This window comes from Pristis pectinata, chromosome 9 (assembly GCF_009764475.1).
Source record: "Pristis pectinata isolate sPriPec2 chromosome 9, sPriPec2.1.pri, whole genome shotgun sequence".
Lineage (NCBI taxonomy): Eukaryota > Metazoa > Chordata > Chondrichthyes > Rhinopristiformes > Pristidae > Pristis > Pristis pectinata.
In genome coordinates this window covers 23245026-23270997 of record NC_067413.1, presented here as the reverse complement: position 1 = coordinate 23270997, position 25972 = coordinate 23245026, and the positions used below count along the sequence as shown (strand labels likewise).

Genomic DNA, 25972 nt, shown 5'->3' with positions numbered 1-25972 from the left:
CACAAGCATTTTCCTCTTGGATAAAGTAATAGAGTCAGCTCACTGGTGCTTTACAAGAATTTTAACAGTCAGATCAAGAACAAGTAAATCGGATTTGTTCTCACTCAAAAGATAAAAATGATCACTGATTTCTGGGTCTAATGAAATTATATGATGTAAACATACAAGCTATTTCACGTTGGCCAGAGCAGTGGAACTAATGGACATAATCTGCACTTGTAGGAGGGTAGTAGAGGGGTATGCAGTATATCATTGTTTGTAATTAAATGTAATTCCATTTAAGGTGTTCAGAACTTTGCTATGGAAACAATACTTCATTCACTGAGTGCCTGAGCCACGAAGTAGATTTCTCAGGGTGATAGAGTCACATTTTGGATGCAGTATGTTAGTCGTTTGAGATGTGTTGTGAACATCTGTAAGAAAGCAATGTTGGACTTATGGTGGTTAGGGGTCTCCAGCTGTGGGGACCTTTCACATGTCATTTCTCCCTCTGTGTAGACTGATTACCATAATAGTGAATAATATATTATTCTAACCTTGTATGGTGTAGAAGAGGACCAGATGGACTGTAGTCTAGCAATTCCTTTGTTCCAACAGGTACATAAGAAGAAAGGGCATTTATGTATTTTTCCAAGAAGCACTAAATTCTATGCTCTGAAAATTAGGCATAGGTAACAAACGATATGGGATAAAGGTGGTAAAATGTGTTTGATGTTCTATTGGATTAAGAGAGCTGGCTAGCATCTGTACTGCACTGTCCTTGTGTTTCCTTTTATTCTTGTGATAATATTAACAATCAGCTGATTCCTGTCCAGCCTACTTCCTACCACAACTGTGGATTGCAAGAAACATCTAGGATCAAAAACATAGAGCGTTGGTATTCAAGCTGTTATCTGGGCAGAATCTGAAGATTTTCTTTAACTAACACAAAACCAATGCATGGAAGCTGATGGAGAAGAAGTTTTAGGAAGGGAAGCCATCCCAATGTAGATGGAGGAAAAATCAGCTTGAGAAGAAAGGAAGGTCAAAAGGAACAGAGCACATCCAAGAACCAAGAATAGAGGCAAAGTTTCAGAGACTTGCATGTTATAGTCTGCCTGTTACCAGTGTATTACAGCAGCCAGAGTTTATGCACACTCAGTATCACATCAGTCAGGATGAGTGTGACTCAGTAACACACCTTCAGATGTACATCAGTCTTAAAATACCGGCTGTTTTCTGGCTCTGTATCAGTGAGCCATCCCTACAGTTTATGCCAAATACTTTTTTCCATGAACATACTGCTCCTTAAAAGCACAGTGGACAAAACTTAAAACTAATTTATTATTTTTCTTGGCTAAACTCCAGAAATTATATTGAGTAGGTTAATGGCCCTTGAGGTAAATGTCCTCTGGAGCATGGTTTTACATCCATTCCAGCTTTTGAGCTTTCACATCTTAATAATGGCCATAAAATGTTTGAAGACTCCTATTACTATCCCAACGCTCTCTCCTCCTCTTCACTCACCCCTTGGCTAATTGCTACATTACCGGACAAGGCTGAGAATTTATATTTCCGTAGTTTCAATCTCTCTCATGCTGTGTTGTTGCAAATTAAACAAGCTAATCGATGATGAAAGGAATCCCTACCCCTTGGATCCAAACTCAAACCTTCATTTTTATGTATTGCCCATGGAGACAGTGAGGCATTACTTTCCTATTTAAACAGCTGGGATCAGTTTCCTTGAATAATCTTTAGTCAGATGCTAGCAACAGGTATACTGCAGCTTGGAAGCCCTGTGAGCTGCACAAATGAATAATAAAGGTTTCAGCTAATATATTGTATCTCTGTGTTTAGTTTTGACTGGGAGCTGAATCTTTCTACATTTGATTAGCTATTTTATGTACATTTCACCTAGTTTGTTTTTGGATCCTCATCCACTTGGTACTTCTTATTGCACCTGGGACTATGACGGGACTGACAGTATACCTCCACAACCTATGAGATTTAAGGATTCACAAAGAAATAGAAAGCAATTGAGAAGGAAGATGAATTAGGGTAGATTTATGTTAAATCAGAAAGCAAAGGAATACTTGCATCTAAAACCTCAGGGTGTTGGTAAGTGTAAGATATCTCTTACAGCGAAATACCTATAGGCTAGGACACCTTCAGAATAGTGGCAACTGAGAGAGCTGATAGCTCCTCTGTTTACTATCACCTCCCTAAAAATAACAATGCTGATACAATAGCAGTATAGCAGTCCCATGGTACTGCATTACTTGTCATCTTCGACCTTTAAAGGGAGGGAAAAAAACGTGAAAAAAGGTAAATGAGATTTTAAAAAATAATGAATTAAGAAAGGAATAAAAAAAGGACAGAAAAGAAAACTAATAAAAAAAGTCAATAGCTTACATTTTAGCATTGCCGAAATTTCTAAGGATACAATGGTACACTTTGGAAGGACAAACTCCAGGGCGGAGTACAAAGTTAATGGCAGGATTCTGGGTAGTGTGGAGGAGCAGAGGGATCTGGGGGTTCATATCCACAGATCACTGAAAGTTGCCTCACAGGTGGATAGGGTAGTTAAGAAAGCCTATGGGATGTTAGCTTTCATAAGTCGTGGGATCGAGTTTAAGAGCCATGAGGTAATGATGCAGCTCTACAAAACTCTGGTTAGGCCACACTTAGAGTACTGTGTCCAGTTCTGGTCGCTTCATTATAGGAAGGATGTGGAAGCACTGGAAAGGGTGCAGAAGAGATTTACCAGGATGCTGCCTGGTTTGGAGAGTATGGATTATGAAGAGAGGCTAAGGGAGCTAGGGCTCTACTCTGGAGAGAAGGAGGATGAGGGGAGACATAATAGAGGTATACAAAATATTAAGAAGAATAGATAGAGTAGACAGCCAGCGCCTCTTTCCCAGGGCACCAATGCTCAATACAAGAGGGCATGGCTTTCAAGTAATGGGTGGGAAGTTCAAGAGAGATATCAGAGGGAGGTTTTTTACCCAGAGAGTGGTTGGGGCATGGAATGCATTGCCTGGGGTGGTGGTGGAGGCAGGTACATTGGTCAAATTCAAGAGATTGTTAGATAAGCATATGGAGGAATTTCAAATGGGGTGATATGTGGGAAGAAGGGGTTAGATAGTCTTAGGTGAGGTTTAAAGGTCAGCACAACATTGTGGGCCAAAGGGCCTGTTTTGTGCTGTACTATTCTATGGTTCTATAATTCACCACCTGTACAAATGGGACTCCACAACTTCTGGACCAAAGTGTTGACTGACATTATGTTGATTGACATTGCATTAACAATTGTCAATGCATACCCTAATTCACAATCTTAATTAGTTCACAGCCAGTTAAATAATTGCAACAGTGCTGTAAAAAGGAAACAAGACAATACATTATGCAATCCACATGCAACCCCTCTGACAGTGCAGCACTCCCTCAGTCCTGCATTGAGGTATCAACCGAGATTTCATTGTTTAGTTGTCTGGAATAGAGATTGAATATACATCTTTCTGATTCAAAGGCAACCATGCCAACAGTGAAATCATAGTGTCGACGTTTGTGGGAGCCGATATATTTTGTTAAAATTTGCTGTCACAGTGTCCAACTTATAACAGAAACTATAGTTCAAAAAGTACTTCATTGGCTATTTAGCACTTTGAGATGACTTGAAGTTGTAAAATCTGTCTTTCTTCTTGATAGGATAGAGAAAGCAATTTGTAGCTTATTCTTGGTGACTTTATGGGTTATCCCAGGAAGAGATGAGCTGGCAGAACCTTCATCCAGGCCTCAACCAAGGTCATGACCAAGAGTGCAGCTGTTAGACTCATTGTTCCTGGTGAAGGGTGGAGGATGAGCTTTGAACCTTGTTCCTGATTCAATTCCAATGAATGCTCGTGAGTGGATATTGGCAAATATTGGATTCACAAGTGCAACAACTTTTATCGCATAATAACTTTAACATAGAAAATATTGCAAAAACATATTACAGCAAGAGGGTTAAAAAGTACTGACGGGAACAGGCACCAGCAACATGGATGGTATGAGCAGGAGGGATGATTGATTTTAATTCAAAGTATCAGAAGAGGTGAAACATGGATCAGGTAGGGTAGCTTTATGTATCCAAATTCCAGTTTGTTTTTTTATTTTCTTTCAGGTGATATTAATATTCCCAACCATAGGACATTTGGGAATCCATACAAACATTCCTTAATATTTTCTTTAAGCAGATATCGCAGTAAATCTCCTGGGCTTGAGTGATGCCTAAAAAGCCCCTTTGCATTCTGCCAGTTTTGATTCATTTGCTCATCTTGTTGATGACTCATGTAAAATTTGGATTCCAAAACTGCAAACCACAGGCTCTAATCATTATTTTTTCCCCAAACATAAGAGTTTGGTATCATTGAGCAGGAGTCAGGTTACTCAGTGAAACATGATACCAATCTGCAATTTGGTTTCTTTCATCTGAGGTTTTATGATACACAACATTTTACAACAGTTGATTTCTCCAGCTGTGATAGATTAGATTAAAGGATCTGGTCACATTGGAGGAGATGGAAAGATGCAGGAAGGTCAGTCTGAGAGACTGCCTGAGGTGAATCCTACATTTGCAAAGCTTTCCTTTATCAGTGTCTTTGAATTCTCCATCCCATGCAGTAGTAAAGATCATATGCAGTAGTAAAGTTGCTCACATTATAGTTAACTATTTATGGACAACAGAATTCCAAAGAATTCTGGAACTTTTGAAAGAATATGTACTTATTTTATTTTTGTTTCATTGGTTATATGAGGTGTGAAATCAATCTTTGCCTATGCTATTGAAACTGGCTCATATTGAATCACTGTGCCGTTTTACACCTAATCTAATTTCATTTCTATTTGCTTCTGCTCCGTCTCCAAAGTCTTTCCATCTTTGCCAAGTGTTGTATCCCACTTGTTCCCAAACCACTGTTTATAAAAAGTCTTCTTTGCTACATCTCTATTTATAAAGTACCATATGCGTACAGTTTTTTAACCACTTTTTTCAACTTTCAACAAACTATGTGCCTATCCCCCAGATTATTCTGCTCTTGCACCCTTTGTAGAGTTGCTCCCTATAGTTTATGTTGCTTCTTCTCTTTTTTCCAACTAATGTAATACTTCACATTTCTCAGCATTAAATTTCATCTACCACCAATCTGCCCCTTCCAACAGCCCTTCGATATTTCCTGGAAGCCTATTACCATCCAAATCACAGTGCTACTAAGCTTTGTGTCACCTAAAAAATTTGGAAAATGTACCTTGCACACCCAAGCCCATGCAAACGTAAACATAGCAGTAAAATCAACAAGGGCCATGCTATCACAAAGCATAATAGCTCAGCGCATTGCCCACTGAAACAATGACTCCACTGCCTGCACCAGGCAGCTGCTGCACAATGCTTTAAACAATGCCAGGAGTCTAGCCCACGAGTCTGGTGCATTGTATAATGCATGTAATAAGAGTTACAGCATATGACCAGCTGGTCCTAGTTTTAGTGTAGAACTTGGCTGAAGTTACCTGATTCTTTGGAGTAAGAGCATAATAGAGTAATGATGCCAGGCTCTTTGTAAATTTTTATGTAAATAAACTGCCTTGAGTAAACAGCTATCCTCCAGTACCTTTGAGTAAACATGAGAAGACACTATCTGTAGATAAATGATATCACATGAGTGATCAAGTTTAGTGTATGCTTATTCAAATGCCATGTTCTCATAAATAACCAAGTTGTGCATATTAAGATAGCAAAGTAATAATGGCCAAGGGATTTGTTTGGTAAGAAGATTAAATGTTGTGAAGACACCAGTGACAAGTCTTCAAAAAGTATCATGGAATCTTTTATGTCTACCTGAGAGAGCAGAAGGAACTTCAGTCTAACATTCCATCCAACAGAGAGCAATCCAGCACTCTGTCAATTATATAGTCAGCCTGCCTTATTATAATATCTCTGAAAGAATGATACATTTGTTTGGTTATGATGTGCTTTCCTTGTTGTTGAAACTTTTTAAGGCAATTTTCATGAGTCTATGGTCAGGAGAATGTAATAGATTTAGGAAACTTGAGAAGTTAGATGTTCATAGCTTTCATAAAACTCACCTAGTTTTCCTTCCATTTTCTTTGTCCTGGTGAAGCCAATATTTTTTGCTCATCTCTGATGTGTCTGAGGGCACAAATATTCAACAATATACTGTTGGTCTGCAGTTGCCACACCAAATAAGAATGGCAGCCTCCTTTTCTTAAGGGATATTAGTGAATCATTTGGGTTATCAACAAAGTCAGGAGGCTTTCATAGTCATTATGCTAGCATTTAAGCACATGATGTTTGGGATTCCTAGCTGTTAGACCTTTCACAGGCATAAAAATTTCCAAGAGTACAGTGGTTATTATACGGGATTTTTACTTCAGTAATAGACTCTGGTTTAATAATCCAGAAGACTTGAGTGCAGTTTCCACTATTATGCTTTCAAAACCTAAATTTATAATTAACTATTCTGGAGAATCTTGGGGTGGAATAAATAAAACTGACACTCAAGCTATCAAATTCTTGTAATGAAACAAATTTTTTAAATATTTCTTTTAGGAAGGAAATTTGCCTTTGTTGCCTAGTATTGCCTGTATATGTCTCCAGTGTAACAATTTAATTTGTGTGTTTTTAGTGTGTTGTTTCAATTTCATAGTCAATTCGTAACTTCTCCTGTGTAATGATCCTTAAAATATGGGACATGCTGTTTTTTCTATCAATATGTTAAGTTCTACTTAGACAGTAGAGTCACGTGATATTCCAGCTTGCCAATAATGTAACAGTTTCACAGGCAACAACTCAGAGACGCAACATGTAAATAGTATGTGAGCCAGATCATAAAATAAACCTTTCCTTCTTTGGATCTCTATTTGCTGTATCTCAGTGCATTCTGAAGATCTTGCACCAAAGTGGCCCTGCGCTACCTTCTCATGGAAATTAGGGATTGGCAATGACAATTTTCCAATGCACATACAACCATGAAAAATAAAGGATCTTCATCTCAGGAAAGAGATCTTACAGTGCAGATTAAACCAAATTCATGCTTTTCTTTCAAGCACACTAGGAAATGTAGGATTGTACCTAATAAGGCTACATAAATAGCAATGAGAAAATGACAAACCTGTGTCTGATGTCAGTTAAGCTTGGACATGAGCAAGCCACAGATAAGAGTTCTAAGTTTTTCTTTGAGATAATGGCATGGGATCTTTTCTGTCCAGCTGAGAGGGCAAACAGATGCTTTGCTTCACAGCTTATCCAAAAGAACGCACCTCCAACAGTGAAGCACTTCTGCTGTATTGCCGGTATTAACTAGACACTAATTGGAATGTAATAGTTGGCATTTTGGGAAGGCACCAATAGTGATACAGTTTAACAACTTGCAATGATCGTAATTTTTATATATGAGATGGCAAATGGGTCCCTAAGTTCTTCAGGGAAGTGCCTTACTCCACACCAAGCTACAGGTTAACAATCAGCAGTCAATTTGAATAAAAGTTTCTATCCCACAGATGTGCTAGAAGACAGTGTGAAAAATTTCTACACCCGCTTGCCATTTCATGAACTGCAGGGAATCTCAATAAGGAAATGGCTGAATGTGACAAGAGGAGCCCAAGCTGGGTAAGTATTCATCCTCTGAGTCACTTTTATACTGAAGAACCAGCATTGGATTCACCCTCTGTATTTGCTCATTTCCTTGAGACTTCTCTGCCGTTTCTGATTAACTTTGTTGACCTGCCCTAGTTCATATTGCTTCATAACCTGACCTAACAAAAGTCTGCCAGTCTCAGTCTCAAATGCTCCAATAGTTCCAGCTGCAACAGCATTTTGAGAAGCGAGCTTTCAAATTCTAAAATCCCTTGTGTGCCAAAATTGCTCCTGATTTCATTGCTGAATGCAGGCTCCAATTTTAAAATTTTATAAATTTTGTTCTTGGTTTTCCCACCAAAGAAAATAACTTTCTAATTATTTTATAACTCAATTAGATTATTTTTGCATACAAGCCATTTTCACAATCTGTCTTCATGTTAGATTTTTAACCACCAACATCAAGTTGTTGAATCTATGTAACACTACCATAAAACGCGGCCATACCCTTGCTGTGCTCCAGTACACAGAGCTAAATGCAGTACTCTAAGTGGGTTCAATCTCAGACTCTGTACAATTAAAGCTAAACTTCTTGAGATAAAGGTCAGTATTTTATTTGCTTTTGTTCAATCAATCATAGAATCAGAGAAACACAGAATGCAGGAACAGGACCCTTCACCCCACCTCATCCATGCTAACCATGATACCTTTCTACGCAATCCCATTTGTCCACATTAGGCTCTTATCGGTCTAGGCCTTTCCTGTCCAAGTACTTGTCGAAACACCTTTTAAATACTGTAATTGTATCTCCCTCCACCATTTCCTCTAGCAGCTCATTCCAGATATTAACCACCTTCTTTGAATTTCTCTACTCTCACCTTAAACATGTGCCCTCTAGTTCTAAACTCCCCTGCCCTGGGAAAAAGATTCTATCTATCCTATCTATGCAGATCCAAGAGACTGCTGATGCAGGAATCTGGAGCAACAAACAATCTGCTAGAGGATAGTGGGTGTCCTGATGCAGGGTTTCAACCTAAAATATCAACAATTCCTATCCTCCCCCAGACGCTGCTTGATCCACTGAATTCCTCCAGCAGATTGTTTGTTCTATCCTATTTTTTCCCCTCATAATTTTAAAACCTCTAGAAAGTCACCCTTTATTACAATGAGAGTAAATTCAGCCTATCCAATCTCTCCTTATAACTACAGCCCTCTATTCCAGGCACCATCATCTACCACATCCTTCCTGTAGTGTGGCGATCAGAACTGTGCATGATACTCTAAGTGCAGTCTAGTCAATGTTTGATACAACTCCAACATGGCATCCCAACTCTTATACTTCTGCCTCTGAAGGCAAGCATGTCAAATGCCTTTTTCACCACCCTATCCACTTATGTGACCACTTTCAGGGAACTATAGACTTGCACTCCAAGGTCTCTAAGAATATCAATGCTTCTGAGTTCCTGACATTTACTCTATATGTCCAAGCAGAATTTGACACCCTAAAGTGTATTACCTGACAATTCTCTGGAATGGAATTCCACCTGTCACCACTCTGCCTGACTTTCCAACTGATTTATCCATTGTATGCCTAGACAGCCTTCTTCGCTGCCTATGACCCCACCAATTTTTCATTCAAGTCATTTATAGATATATATATACAACAACCAATCCCTGCAGTACACCACTTGTTATAGCTTTCCAGTCAGAGAAACACCTATCCACCACAACACTCTGTCTCCTATCACCTCACTGTTCACTTGGTCAATGTTTAGCCTCTGGTAACAGCCCAGGAACTTTGTCAGATCTTTGATCGATCCCTACATTGTAAAACAGTATAGGCAGTGGGACATTTGTGTTCCATTTCATTATATATTTATATTGGCGCTGAGTATAGCTGTTCCTTTAAGATTGTTGGATCTCTGTTATTTTATGGAATTACATAACATGGTTAACTATTCTTACATCATATGCATGGATGAGTTTACTTGATGCACCATGAGTGAATCAGTAACAGTGATCTTCAGTTGTCAAGACCAGTGTTGAAAAAGCCACATCCTCTTCAGTGATGAGACTTAGCAGGCTTCCTGCCTCTGGCCTCCAAGCACAGCCGGCAAAATATTGACCAAGTTCAGATTTAGGGTCATTTTCCCACCGATTTTTAATCTTCTGCAGAATAATCCAATGAACTATAATTAGGAAACAGTGATATATCAGATACAATCAGCAGCTGTAATGGACTCATTAAATTAAAGCTATTATCCATTCCCTGCATGGAAATGTCTATATTTGTTGCCAAACAACTGGTAATGGAGCTGTGATAGAAACTAAGAACTCCTCAGAGGGATCTTTGGGCTGTGTTTTTTTTGTTCCAGCTTCTGGGGGTAAACCATTAGCTTGGATTGTGAACCTCTGAGCATAAAGTTTAAAGAATGTTGCTATGGAGAGTATTGTTCAATTGACTTATTGCCTCTTTTAACTTCTTAAGGTTTTTTGAATGTGAACGTTTATGTGATGAAGATTCCTGTTGCAAAGGCTTTGGGTTTCTGAAAGGACAACACACAACAGGTATTAGCTAACAATGAATAAAGGAGAATAGTGTGGCACATTATACATTCAGAAGGGAAAAGGCCAGTCGATAAATAATAAAGGAGGCAGAAGAGATTAATGCAAATAAAGTGTATAATTAAAATACAAATTCCTGGACCCCCCTGCTTCACCTGATCATAAACTCTTGTGTAGTGATCATTGAAAGAGGTACCCAGATCAGAAGACAGGCACCCACTCCACCCTAATTTGCACCAGCAGAGTTGAGCCATGACATTTGAAGCCAAATTCTGTTGTTGCTACTCTACACCTAAACCTGGAAAAGGACCTTGCATTGGTTTTCTTTGTAAAAACAGAGGTTGAATTGCATAAGAAATAAAGCTTTATGAGGTACATTTTGAACTTTGAGACCGAGCTAATGTACCATGGCTGGCTTCTTCAATTCTTCAGTTAATCAGTTAAGACACATGTAAATATCTGAAACAAAATTAATTACTAGATTCTTAAGATTGAGCAATTGTATAGTCCTGCTCATGAGCAGAACAAACTTCATTGCAGTTGTTATAATTTGGATTGATCCTGTTTATACTGTGAAAGTTCACATTCCTGTAGACATTGGCCCATCTCCCAGAGCAGATGACGACAAGAGTTTCCTCTTGTCTTCCAATATAGTAATCCTAAAGCAGATTAGATGAATCCCTGAAAATTATGCATCTAAATATGCACCTTCATCAGTAGCCTCACAGGGCACAGTCCTTTTGAGCTATGTAATCCATTTTATGTCACTGTGCTACACATACTGTTACAACATAGAACATAGAACAGTACAGCACAGGAATAGGCCCTCCAGCCCACAATGTCTGTGCCGAACAGCATGGCAAATTAAACTAAGTCTCTTCTGCTTGAACATGATCCATATCCCTCCACTTCCTGCATATTCATGTGTCTATCTAAGCCCTCTTAAATGTCACTATCATATCTGCTTCCACCACTACTGCTGGCAGCCAGTTCCAGGCACCCACCACTTTCTGTGCTAAATAAATAAATAAATAAATTTGCCCCACACATCTTTAAATTTTTCCCCTCTCACCTTGAATGCATGTCTTTTCTAGGATGTGACATTCCTACTGTGGGAAAAAAGATTCTGACTATTTACTCTCTCTATGCCTCTCATAATTTTATAAACTTCTTTCAAGTCTCCCCTCATCCTCCAGTGCTCCAGAGAAAACAACTCACGTTTATTCAACCTCTCCTTATAGCTCATGCCTTCTAATCCTGGTGTCATCCTGGTAAACCTCTTCTATACCCTTTCTAAAGCCTCGATATTCTTCCTTTAATGGGATGACCAGAATTGCACCAAGTACTCCAAGTGTGGCCCAACCAGTTTGTATAGCTACAACATGACTTCCTTACTCTTCTACTCAATGCCCTGACCAATGAAGACAAGCTCTTTGCCTATTTACCTTCTTTACTCTTTCTACTGGTGTGACCACTTTCAAACCACAAACTTTCTTTGTGCAGCTATTACGGTGTAGGTAGCATTATCAGTGCTTGGTTTAAATTTATACTTGAGTCTTCATCCTGATTAATTGTATTTTTGGTTAACATTATGCCAGGAGGTCACAACGGATGAATTTCCACCTTACTGTTAGTTGATTACGGCATCATATAATCATAGAAACTGAGAGGAAGAGCGGGCCAAGCCCTTTGAACCTACTCTGCCATTCAATATGATCGTAGCCAATCATCTATATCAATTCAATATTCCCACTCCCTCCCCATATCTCTTGATGCTTTTTGCATCTTGAAATCTATCTGCTTCTTAAATATATTCAGTGATTTGGCCTCAGTGAGTCCCCTTTGATGGTGAATTCCACAGGTTCACCATCCCCTAAGAGAAGGAACTTCTCCTCATCTCAGTTCCAAATCTCTTGAGCTGTAACCTGAGACTGTGGCCCCTCGTTCTAAATTCATCAGCCAGGGGAAACATACTTGCCACATCCAGTCTGTCTAGTCAGCAGAATACTGGAGGTCCCTTCTCATTCTTCTAAACTCAAGTGAATACAAACCTACTCATCCCAGGTCCTGTCAGCCCAGGACTCATTCCAGTGCATCTTTGTTCCACTCCCTCTAAAGCAAGTATATACAGACATCATTCACCAAGATAATCTGGAAGATCCCAGGACTTGTTTCCAGTTCATACTTAACTGGCTTGTATCAGTTGGGCTGATGGTTGATTGACTGGCATAGGCAGGAGGTGATAAATATTTAGTCAGTGTTCTTGATCTTGATTACTGCCTAGCAATATCTGCTAGAAATGTGTTTGCATGTGTGTGTGTTTGCGTGTGTGTGTGTTTGCGCGCATGAGTGTGTGTGTATGTGTGCGTGCATGCTTGCATGATTAGGGGGGAGTTGGTGGGACAAGGCTCTGTATCTGTGTGCACTGTGTGAATAATTACCTCCATGGTTATTTTGTCTATTAATTTTTTCTTTCTCGTCAAATACTTGTGATAGGTTCTGGGATAACTTGCCTTACACTGAATAGTTTTGGAGTGCAGTATTGCAGTGAGGAAGTACAGAGCTGGCGTATTCTGGAATGTGAATCAGCTGATGTGGACCCTCTAATCTATCCATTTGGATGGTACCAAAAGCCTGGTATGTATTACATTTCCAGATTTAACACTTCATTTTTTAAAATAATTTACATTCAGCTTACTACAATTTCATGTCCCACAGGTGGGAGGCCAGTATTTGAGTTGGCGATCTTCACTGTACTTTAATTTGTGATATGCTTACGTAACCTAAACATACCTGGTGCTGACAGGGGGTTCTCAGATGTGAGAAAGTGTTCCATACCCTTGCCCTAACATCTTTCTTCTTGATAACTGCGATACTCAACCTAAACCCGCCACCAAAAAAAAGTAAATGAAAACACCGAATTACAGAATGGAGCAACGCACACAAAGTGCTGGAGGAACTCAGCAGGTCAGGCAGCATCTATGGAGGGAAATAAACAATTGACGTTTTGGGTCGAGACCCTTCATCAGGACTGGAAAGGAAGAGGGCAGAAGCCAGAATAAGAAAGTCGGGGGTGTGGTGGGGGGGGGGGGGGAGGAGCACACGCTGGCAGGTTCAGCATGGAAGGTCATTCACCCCCTCCAGTCTGTACTAACAATCATCTCACTCCAAAAAAAAATTTAAAATAAATGAAATCGCCAAATCACAGAATGATTACAATATGGAAGGAGGCTATTTGGCCCATCAAGTCTCTTTCGCTTCCATAGCCCAACAATCCTTTCAGGTGCATATCCAGCTTCCTTTTAAATTCTACAATTGAATCTGCTTCCATGACTATCCCTGGCAGTGAATTCCAGAACTCACCACTGGTTGCAATAAAAAATGTCCTGTATTAGTGTTTCCTAATTCTTGCCCCTCTGCCAATGGGGAAATTTCCTCTCTACGTCATCTGTCTGTTCTATTAATCATTTTGAATACCTCCATCAGAATATGGCCAGTTTATCCATATAACAAAAGTCCCTCAACCCTGGAATTTAGTTAATCTCCTCTGCAACTTCTCTAAATTGTTTACATCTTTTCTAAAGTATGACACCGAGATGGGACACAATATTTCAGTTCTAGACAAAAATGTGTTTTATGGTTTTTTCATGACTTTTGCTCAATGCCCTCTATTTATAAAGACCAGGATCCCATGATGCTTTTTAACCAATTTCTCAACCTGCCTTGCAATCTTCAATGAACAATACATGTATGTCCCAGATCGCTCAGTTCCTGTATCCATTTAGAATTGCATTCTCCAATTTATATTGCCTCTTCTTATGCTTCCTCCCAAAATGTAACATTTCAGATTTCTAAGCATTATTCTTCATCTGTTACCTATTTGCCCATTCCAGCAGTCTGTCTGTTTCCTTGTCCATGACTATCCACTTCACAGTTCACATTGCTTCTAAATGTGTCATCTGCACGTCTGGTAATTGTTCCCGGAACACCCAAGTTCATCTTGTTAATGACTATTAAGAAAAGCAGTTGTTCTAATATTGAACCCAGGGAAACTCCTTTGTACCTTCCCGTCCAAAAGACAACCTTTCACTTTTACTTTCTATTTCCTATTACTTAGCCAATTTTCTATCCATTTATTTCATGGCCTGCAATCTTGATAACAAGCCTTAAGTGTGGCACCTTATTAATCACCATCTGAAAATCCATATGTACCAAATCAACCACGATTCCCCTTCAGTCCTCTGTTACTGTATTAATAAAATGGTGATTTTTTTTGTCAATGTAAACAATTCAGCTTCAAGGAATGACATCTAAAATGCACATTTGTACACTAACCTACCAATATCAACTTACACAAACACTTTGATCTTATTAGCGTATGCCTGAGCACAAATTAGTGGAAGTAACTACCTTTTTCCCTTTTAAGTGCAAACATTAAAATGATCAGTCTATCAACCATCATTAGATATGCCACTTATGAAAACATTCCTTTCTGGAAGCCTGTATATTTTCATTTTGTCATTTACTGAAGAAAAGATATTTAACTTAGGGAAGTAGAAACTAGAGTGCAAATCTCAGCACACACAAATTTTCAACAAATGGCTAAAAAAATGAAAACTCCAGCACATTGGCACTTTTTCTGCTTCACCTAAAATTCTAAGCTTAACTGTACACTTTATTTGGACAAAAGTAAATTTAAGAAGTTCTTATATATGCCTCTCTAGTTTGAGGGCAACACATTCACTACTAGGATTAATAGTTGCAAAAGAGCAAAGAAATTTATGCATTCAGCAAATATGTCCATCTGAGTTTGTCTGATATTTCACTGTAATTTTGGTGATTTTTTTTAATGCTTTATATCCTTAATTACACTTTGCTGATGGTGTCCACATAGGAAACTCTATCCCCTGATGTTTTAATGATCAACTTGACTGATCTGACAAGAGCATCTGGTAGTGTTTTGCATTAACTCTGAAGCAGAGATACTCTGATACATTTATTGGCTACTTCATCTGTTCTTGACAACTCTTACATCACCACTTCGAAATGTGCAAAGTTTTTTATTTATGGGTCTGGAAAACTTCAATATGGCCAATTGTGTTTCCATTGATACAGTAACTGAGATCCAAAAATTGGTAAAAGGAATGAACCACTTTTAATAGAACTCTGAATCAAGCCACGGATATTTGAATGCAGCCTTGACTGATAAATGTGCTACCAATTTGGCAACAAATCCTCTACTTGGAAAACTGTTGCTCTAAATTATGGTGAAAAAAACTGCTGAGGGAATCTTGAACATAGAACCATCATATATAGACCAGGAAAGTCTGAGGTTAAATTGTATGCCTAACTTCAGCCATGTGACAATTGGGGTGATGGGTAAAGGGACAGAGTAGTAAAATTAGCCAGGATTCCAATTATTTGTCCACTGCACTGTTGGAAAATGCATCCATGAGGAATTTAGTTGAGGATCTAAGACGGCTGTAATTAAGCTTCCACAACTACAGCCGTGTGGTCTGTTGGCACTCATTGTTGAATTCATACAAGTAGAATAATTGCATGAGTGAGACATTGCATATAGCATCTGAAAAAAAAAGTTGGTACCTTCAGGAGAGGAGGGGTAAATAAAAACAACAAGGCAGAATTGTAAAGATCAATCTCTCAGGTTATGAACGATGCATTAACTTACCTCTTAATTTTTATTTGCAGTAAGCCAGTGGAATCATGTACTCAATATGTGCCCTGAAGCTAGCCTTCCGCCACTTCCTCAGAAAGGTACACTTAAAGATTTTATACTTGCCAACTTTCCTTGCCTAATTATAAAATAAAGATGTGAAGAAAAAAGGAAATTAGAATCAGAGAAAAATATGTTCTACACGATGCACAATGTGGACTGTTCTCTTTATTTAGACATAGTGGTTCATTGTGCTGGTGCAGGATTTCTTTTTCTTGGCATTGTTTTGCTCACTGTGGAGTGAAAGTGTGATACTGAGCTCTTGGTCCCTAGTAGTTACTCCCATTGCAAGCTCCATGATTTAAATGGAACATCTTAATTTAGGGGATTAATTTAGGGGTGAACGAGAAATATTTATCCAAACTAGACAGAAACTTTACAAGTTAACATGAATTTAACAGAAACTTCATTTGGGAGACTTTTAAACATGATGTTGGGTTTCTATGTCTGGTTGACACCAATGACTAACCAAACCAAACAACTTCTCAGAACCTAGCACCAAGTTCTACTCTAAATCACATAACGTTGCGACTTGAAGGCATGCTGTTGTTCATCATTGACATTAAGCCAAAATCCTGGATTTCTATTCCCAGCAACTCAGTGAGAGAATTGTTATAAGAAAAAAACTCAACAAGAAATTTTACGAGCACCTTCTAAACACAAGAGTGCAATAAGCGTTGCAAAGAATGTATGGCATAGAGAGTGCACGTCGTATAAACAATTCAAATATTAAGGATAATTGTTTGATTCATACTTTGCAAGCTGTTTCGTAGCTATTGAAATACATTTATTTTATGAAAGGAAGGAAGAATATCAAGGAGATGAAGTATCTTCTGAAAGAAAGGCAGAGGCCTTCCAGTTATGCTCTATAGTCATTGTTAGCCTTCGTTATGGTTTCTCCCTGCCTTAGGGAAACCACATAAAACAAAAGAACCCACCCACTGTAACACACTGATATACCACAGACAATGCATATATCACTTGCCTTCACAAAAGAAAACCACATGCTTCCTGGCAAAGGCTCCACCATAATACTGTGAAGCGCATACCAAAACCACAAGAAACAAGTCTGGCATTTGTTGTTCTGAACTGAATGGTCACCATTCATGTCATTTGATCATTTGAGTTGTAAAGTGGTTCTCTGAATTTTGAATATATGAGCTGGTGATCCCAAAAGCTAAAGGGCTAAAGGTCATTTTTCTGGTCTGACATTTACAGTATTAAATAATGGATAAAATGGAAAACTTTTCATTTCAAAACTTCATAACAATCCAAAACACCTTAGAACCAACGATATATCTTCTAAAGTGAAGTTATTGTAGTATATCCAATTTACAGATGACAAGGGGATAATTATTTGTTTAAGTGATGTGAGCTAAGGGATGATTATTAGCCAGTAGAGCAGCCGAATCTATTACTCTTTTCAGAGGGTAGCTTTAGATTATTTATGACCACATGACATGGTGGAAAAAGCCTTAATTTAACTTTCACAAGGAAAGGCGAAACCTTCAGTAGAGCAGCAATGCCATCTGTCTCAATATTAATTATGTGCTTGTCTCCAAATGAATAATCTCATTAGGAACTTGGACTCTCAACTTTTGATTCAGAAGCAAGAGTGCTACAAGTGAGCCCCAACTAACTCCCAATGCAGGCCATGTAGCCTAAAACTGATGACTCACTCCCACTGCAGACACCAGCAAAATGATAGTGATGACTATTTGGTAGTGCCTTTTAGATAGTGGTGGGAATTGGCATGGCATTACCTTTTAGCAAAGGTGAAACAATTGATTGGATTGGATTGGCTTCCTCTATGGGTTACTGCCTTTCATTAATTGGGGTAATGAACACAAGAGCAGGGAAGTTATGCTCCAACTTTATAAAACATTAGTCAGACTTCAGCTGGAGTACTGCATGCAATTCTGATCACCATAGTATAGGAATGCTCTTCATAGACTTCAGCTCCGCCTTTAACACTATCATCCCCACAGAACCTCATAAGGAAGCTACATCTTACCGGGCCTTAGCACCTCCACCTGCAATTGGATTCTGGACTCTCTGAAAGGCCACAGTCAGCTTGTATTGGAAATACCATCTCAAAAATCACCAGGCTGAGCACTGGAGCCCCCCAGGGCTGCGTGCTCAGTCCACTGCTGTTCACGCTGCTGACCCATGACTGTTCTGCCAACTCAAGCTCCAACCATATCAGCAAGTTTGCTGATGATACAACAGTGGTGGGCCTCATCAGCAGGAATGATGAAACAGCTTACAGAGAGGAGGTGGCGAGGCTGGCGGATTGGTGCTCAGTCAACAATCTCTTCTTGAACATGGACAAAACGAGAGATGATTGTGGATTTTAGAAAGGCTCAGGCTGACCACTTACCCCTGTGCATCAATGGCATCATTGTACAGAGAGTCAGCTGTTATAAGTTCTTGGGAATACCTATAGCAGACGATCTGTCCTGGTCAACTAACATCTCCTCCCTCGCCAGGAAGGCACAGCAGCATCTCCACTTTTTACAGCGGCTGAAAAAAGCAAACCTGCCCTCCCCCACCTTCACCACATTCTACAGGGGTACCATTGAGAGTGTCCTGATTAGCTGCATCTCTGCCTGGTACAGTAACTGTAACCTCTCTGACCGTAAGTCTTTGCAGAGAATTGCGAGTACAGCGAGAAAGATCATTGGAGTACCTCTTCCCTCCATCTCGGATATTTACAATACATGATGCACACATAAGGTTTACAGAATCATAGACGACCTTTCTCATCCCTCCCACGACCTATTTGTCCCACTGCCGTCTGGCAAGTGGTACCGGAGCATCCGGGCCAGAGCTACCAGATTGCACAACAGTTTTTTCTCCCCCAGGCTGTCAGGCTCCTGAATACCCTGGTAGACAAATGCCGCTTCAAAAGCCCTGGTTTGCACAACGATATATAAGAACTTTGGCTGCTGCTGAACATGTTTATACAATTAGTACAACACACTGAGCTTGTATTTCTCTTTGTCCAACTCAGTTTTGCACTAACTCTGCACTAAATTTGTATTTTATATATACCGTTTTTTTGCACTATTTGTACTTGCACAATTTTTTTTTGTTTTCTGTTGTTTATTGTATGTCTTCTGTTCTGTGAGAGTCTGGGGGAAACGACATTTTGTTCCGCCATGTGTTTTTTAGCATGGATGAATGACAATAAAGTAACTTGAACTTAGTGCTGGAGAGGGTGCAGAAGAGATTCACCAGGATCTTATCTGGGTTGGAGCATTTCAGTTATGAGGAGAGACTGGAGGGGCTGGGTCTGTTCTCCCTGGAGTGCAGGTTAAGAGGGGACATGATAGAGGAATATTAAATTATGAGGAGTATAGATAGGATAGACGGCAAAAGACTTCCTTGTATCAGAGGATGTACATTTAGAGAAAGGGGTAAGAGTTTTAAAGGGGATCTGAGGGAGACCTTTTTCACCCAATAGTGGTGAGTACCTTGATACACTGCCTGAGAGAGTGGTGGAAACAATCAATGACAGCATTTAAGAAGCGTCTAGATGACCACTTGAATCGCTTAGGCATAGAAGTGCTGGATGATGGGATTAACATAGATGGGTGCTCATTGGTCAGCATGGACATGGTTGGCCAATTGGCCTGTTTCCATCTTTTCTTTCATGCTCTCACAATCTCCCAAATCATCAATCTGTAGCAGTGCAACAATGCAAAAAAGCTCTTAGGAGTAAATCAATGCAATTGGAGGATGACTACAGCCATATTTTATTTTGCCAATTTTATGTAATCATTTTTAAAATGTTGAGTATTTCAGGCTGTCTCAGTTTTCTGGCATGAGATGCACTACAGTTTTCCCCATTCTATCCTGAACCATTGTCCGAAAACCCACAGAGGAGCTATCGCAGCACAAAATCCCAGCCTTTCTTGCTTCAAGAAATTTGGCCTTTAGTTGCCTGTAACAACTGTCATCAAACAGTTTCCTGGTCGATGTGGTTTACTGGATAAACTTACTAAATAGAAAGTAAAAAGACTTGTTTCTTCAGCAATCTTCCCATCCCTTTCTGGAGGCCATAAAGTGCAGAGTCAGTGAAGCTCTCTTGAAGTGTAATCACTTTGTAATGAAGTAAATCAGACAGCTAACTTCAGCACATCAAGCAGCAATGCAATAATGACTAGATAATGTAATGTTGATCGAGGGATAAATATGGGTCAGTGGATGGGCTGTAATTCCTCTCCTCTGAAACGTTTCAAATGTTTTTTTTATTTCTGCCTGAGTGAACAGACAGGGCTTCAGTTTAACATCATGCCCAAAAGATGGAACCTCCAGCAGTGCAGCACTCTCTCAGCACTGCACTAGAGTGCCAGCCCAGGTCTTAATGCTCAAGTTTTTGGTACAGAACATGTACCCACAGCCTTCAGGCTCAGAGGCAAGTGTGCTTACCACAGAAGCATGGTTGACAGGCTGACATAATTAGAAATGCTAATTTCACTGTATGTATGCAAGCTATGGACATTTTAGCCTGGAGGATAAATTTCTTTTAAATCTCTTAATCCTCTCCTTTTGTCCATCTCCTTTTTACATTATTTCTTCTTTTCCTCTTCTCTCTCTTTCTCTCACTTCACCATTTGGTCACAACATTCTCTCATACATTGCATTTCAGAACTTAAAAGTTAATGAGGGCAAGGTGACACATACCACACACCACTCTCACTCAGACCACTTAACACATTGTAAGTTATGTGACTGTACATTTTCACTTTATAATGATGATGATTGTTTTTGTTTCTATTATAATTATTACTATGTTTTGACTGCAGTTGCACTGAATAATTGGCAAATACTGAAGGTGTCTCCAGTCCTTGATTCAACAATGACCTCCTTTGATATTCTACACATCAGCAGCAATACTCCTGTAATGACTGAAGACTTCAGGAACAATGCCAGAGACTGGTGCCTGTCAGGTAAACACAAGCAGATAATCCAGTGGGAGAAGGACATCGTGTTGCTTGAAATACAAAGCATCCAAAACATGTGCAATATATTACTGAATTTGCTAAATTGCTTTAATGAGTAGAACATTGTAACCCTAAATGCCTGTAGATTCCCAACAGGACTGTCTTTATTGTGTCCACAGATTTCTATCAAAAGTCAACTCATTTATGGAAGAACTCTTAGCAAGTAACAGTCTCTGGCAAATAACAGAGGCACAAGAGACTGTGTTGCTGTGGCAAATAATGTTTTTTTGTTGTTTTTTTTCTTTTAACTCACTTCTATGATTGAACACATGCTCTTTGACTCAGTACTGAAAATGATCACATTTCCATTTCAGTCACTTATAATCAGTCTCTGGTACTATTCTGACAGATTTGGAATCTGGAATAATAAGAACATGAGTTCTAATTGTATCATGATTTGAGAATTTCATTTGAGTGTTTAAGAAAGTCTGAAAATAGGTAACCAGGATCAGTAAAAGATACCAAGAAACTATTGGATTATTGTAAAATTCAAGTTAGTTCACTGTCCACCTTTACGTGGACTGGTATCTGTGTGACTCCAAACCCACATGAGGGACCTCTGTACAGTTTTAGAAAGATACCTCATAGTCAGAATCTCACTTTATTATGAGTGAAACTGGCAAATTTTTCACAGTAGTTACTTCCTTATAGCTTTATCCTTTCCAATCTCTTGCTTTGAAAGAGTCGGAACAAGTCTTATTTTCAGGGCAGAAGCATGGCTTCACTAGCAGAAAAACAAAAGAAATAGAAATTGACCTCTTGTGCCTGCTTTAGATACTGGAAGATAACTAATTTTGTTCCCTTATTTAAGAAGTGTGGCAGGAATAAGCCAGGTAACTACAAACCGGTGAGCCTTACATCAGAGAAATTGGAAGAAAATTCCAAGTGTCAGGATTTATGTACCTTTAAAAAGGCAGGGACTGATTGGGGATAGTCAGCATGGTTTTGTGCAGGGGAAATACTACCTCATGAATTTGATTGAGTTTGTTCAGGATGTAACAAAAGAAATCGATAAAGGAGGCATGGTAGATGTTGTCTATATGGACGTTAGTAAGGTATTTGACATGGTTCCATGTGACAGGCTGGTCCAGAAGGTTAAGACACATGAGATGCAATGTGAGCTGGCTAATTGGATCCAAAATTGGCTTGGTGACAGGAGGCAGAGGGTAGTGGCCAAAGGATGTTTCTCTGATTGGAAGTCTGTGACTAACGGTGTACTGCAAGAATTCGAGCTGGGACAGTTGGTGTTTGTGATATATATTACTGACTTAGATTGTGAATAAGGGAGCCTTGATTAGTAAGTTTGTGGATGACATGAATATTGCTGGTGTTCTGGATAGCGAGGAAGGTTGTCCAAGGCTGCAGCAGGATATAGATCAGATGGAAAGTTGGGAAGAACATTGGCAGATGGAACTTAATCCCGACAAGTCTGAGCTGATGTATTTTGGGAAGTCAAATGGGGTAAGGCATATACAGTAAATGGTAGGGCACTAAGGAATATTGATGAACAGAGACATCTTGAGGTTCAAGTCCACAGTTCTCTGAAAGTGGCAACACAGTTTGATAGAGAGATGAAGAAGGCATATGGCAGGATTGGGGCATAAAATATAAGAGCTGAGATGTTACATTGTTACTTTACAAAACACTGCTTAAGTTAAGTCACACGGAGTATTATGTTCAGGTCTGGTCGCCACACTATAAGAAGGATGTGAAGGGTGCAGAGGAGATTGACCAGGATGTTCCCTGATTTGGAGGACTTAGAGTTATGGGGAGAGATTGGAATGGCCGGGCTTATTTTTCCTGGGCCAAAAGAGGCTGAGGGGTGACCTGATAGAAATACATAAGATTTTGAGAGGCAGAGGTAGGGTAGATATCCTATGGTAGGGATATCAAAAGCAAGAAGGCATAGGTTTAAGATGAGAAGATGAAGTTTTAACAGAGATATGAGGGGTTAGTTTTTTACACAGATAGTGGTTGAAATCTGGAACATTCTTCCAGAGGAGATGGTTGAATCATATACAATACTATGCTTAAGAGCTATTTAGACAGACGCTAAAAAAGGCATGGCATGGAAGGATATGTCCTAATGCAGTCAAATGGGATTAGTTTAGATGGGAAAAAAGATCAAAATTGACATGTTAGGCTGAAGGACATGTTTCTGTGCTGTATGGCTCTATGAGACTTCATGGCTCTAAACTGCCTTTGGCAGCATTTGGGTTGAGTGTGACATAAAGGAGTCTTGGAAACAATGAAATCAATGAACATCAAGGAAAATCATTCCAGTTGTTGGAAACATATCTGAAATATATGAAGATGATTATGGATATTGGAGAATAATTATCCCAGCCCCAGGACATCACTGCAGGATTCCCTCAGGGCAGTGTCCTAGGCTCAACCATCTTCAGCTGCTTCATCAATGACCTGCCTAAGATCAGAAGTGTGGATGTTAGACAGATACAGCATAGAAACAGGCTCTTCGGCCCATCAGTTTCATGCCGACCATCAACCACTCATTTATAATCCCATTCTTCCACTCCCCCACAATCCCATCTGTATCATTCCCCCACCTATTTCTCCCTCACATTCCCATCAACTGCCTCCCAGATTCTACCCCTCACCCACGCATTAGGGGGGCAGTTCACAGTGGCCGACTAACCCACTACCCTGCATGTCATTGGGATGTGGGAGGGAACCAGAGCATGGTGGGGGTGGGGGTGAAACCCACGCAGTCACAGGGAGAATGTGCAGACTCCACACACACACACACACACACACACACACACACACACACACACACACACACACACACACCCCCACCCCGCCGGAGGTCGGGATCGAATCGAACCTGGGTCTCTGGCGCTGAGGCTGTGGCTCTACCCTCGCCAGACATGTTCACCCTCTGGGTTATACTTGCCAAATGAGGTAGTGTGGGGGGGGTGTGAGTTTGCTCCTATCCAGAAGGCAGGACCAGCGGGTATCAGTAAGAAGCTCAACCAGAATAGTGCAGAGTACCATTTCACGTTTACTTAATGCCTACAAGGCAGCACCGTAGGTGGACGGCTGTCTGGGTTGGGGGTGGGGGGGGGCGGTGGTGGTGGGTGCAAGAGGTGCAAGCTTCAGAAGTGGCAGAGCTTCAGGATGCTCGACACCCCTCGGCTGGGGCTGAAGAATGGGGCAACAGGGTATTAGAAGATGGTCCTGAAGGTGCAGAGCAGGTCCATGCAACAGGCATCGTAAAAGGAGACCTGGCCGTCCTCAAAGTCCAAGTAGATGCCCACTCTGGAGAGCTTGGTGGTGACCTCCAGCAGCTGACGCTGCTTCTCGTTCATCCAATAGTCCAGCAGCCTGCAGATGCTCCAGTAGCCGTTGGAGGGGGCCATCTTGACATAGCCCTTGTGGGCGCTGTGAATGCAGGTCACGCCCAGGTACCCAGGCCAGTGAGTCGCCACCTCCACCTCCCAGTAGTGCCACCCCGACTTGAAGTGTTTGCTGATAATATCATGGTATTCAATTCCATGTGTATCTCCTCAGCCAATAAAGTAATATGTAATGAGTCCTAGGCAGCATTCAGGCTGCTGACACCCAAAGCCTTTCCACCATCTGCAAGCACACAAATGTGAATTGTGATGGAATGCCCTCGCTCGCCTGGATGAGTTCATCTCCAATAACCCTCAAGTGGATTGACACCGTCCAGGGCAAAGCAGCTCAGTTGAATAATACCCAATCCACCAGCAGTGCACAGTGCTTGCAGTGTGTAACATCTACAAATCACACTGCAGCTATTCACCAAGATTGTTCTGACAGCACCTTCCAAGTTCATGACCTCAACTACCAGGAAGGACAAGGGCAGCAGGAACACCTACATGTTCCACTCCAAGTCACATATCACCCAACTCAGTAATACTTCCCCCCTTCCTTCATCATTACTGGGGAAAAATACTGGGATCTCCCTCCCTCGCAGGTATTGTGGGGGTACCTTCAGAAAGACTGAAGTCAACACCTTCTCAAGGATGGGCAGTAAATGCTGGCTTGCTGGTGATGTCCAGATCTCAAAAAATGAATAACAAAACACAACAGGCTATCCTTCCTGTCCATCCTCCCAGAATATTACATCTTTCAATGAAATTGTTTTTCATGCTGTTGGATTCCAGTAAATATATTCTCATTCTACACACTTTTCAAAGGGTAATTCCTTTACCGTAGGAATCATTTAGTGAGTTTATGCTGCACTGCCACTAAGGTGGGTATATCCTTCTTTCACTAGGAAGATGAAAACTTTACACAGTACTCCAACTCTGGTTTGAATCAAAGTCCTGTGTAATTGCAGCAAGGATATCATAACAAAGACTACCGCACCATTTGCCTTCATAATTACTTGATCTTGTACCCCAAAGGGTGCAGTTTAGAGCTATTGCCATGGGCACACTACTGAAGCCTACAGTACTTCCCAAACTCAAAGCCTCAGGTGTTACTGAATCAAAGTTACACTCTTTTCTTCATGTGTTGCCAGAGATTATGCTCAGGGAGGATCAGGCCTCGACTGGGAAATCAGAACAATAAGCCATCGAGGTAGTTAGTTTCATGGCCCAAGCCAATCGAGGGAAATGTGGGTTGAAATTGGTGGGTGGAATGCCTGTTACTATGGGTTGGGGATTCAAAGGAAAGGAGGTAAGGAGATGGATGAGTGGGATCTCAGCTCAAAGAACCATGATTGACATCCGATTGTTCAAAGAATAACCAACAAGAGTTATTGCTTGTATTGATGCTCCGAATGACACATTGCATGGGGAAGGACAATGTTTCTTTGCATCTAATGTGGAAATTGTGTCACATGAGCAAGGAATATTCAGGACCAAGAGTGCCCAGTTGAATTTCTGAAGTGGTGTGATTTGACTCTGGAAATAGTCAAATTGTTCTGATTATGTTCTGGTCCAGAAAAAATGATTTTTGTTTGACTATCATTGATAAGCATTGTTATCTGTCTGAATATCTAGGCCATTGTGTTTCTTATTCTGCTAATCAAAATGAATAATCTTAGTTTTCTGACAAAGTGCA

General features: G+C 40.2%; 1 protein-coding gene across 1 annotated transcript in view; it reads left to right on the top strand.

Annotated features, from left to right (window-relative positions):
- The window catches only part of tg (thyroglobulin), a 282508-nt gene that overhangs the window by 116597 nt on the left and 139939 nt on the right, over positions 1-25972 (top strand). Inside the window, exons 31-35 of the mRNA XM_052023465.1 lie at positions 7534-7642; positions 10098-10177; positions 12671-12811; positions 15884-15949; positions 20720-20863. Coding sequence (XP_051879425.1) covers positions 7534-7642; positions 10098-10177; positions 12671-12811; positions 15884-15949; positions 20720-20863 — 540 coding nt within the window. The remainder of the gene's footprint in view (positions 1-7533; positions 7643-10097; positions 10178-12670; positions 12812-15883; positions 15950-20719; positions 20864-25972) is intronic.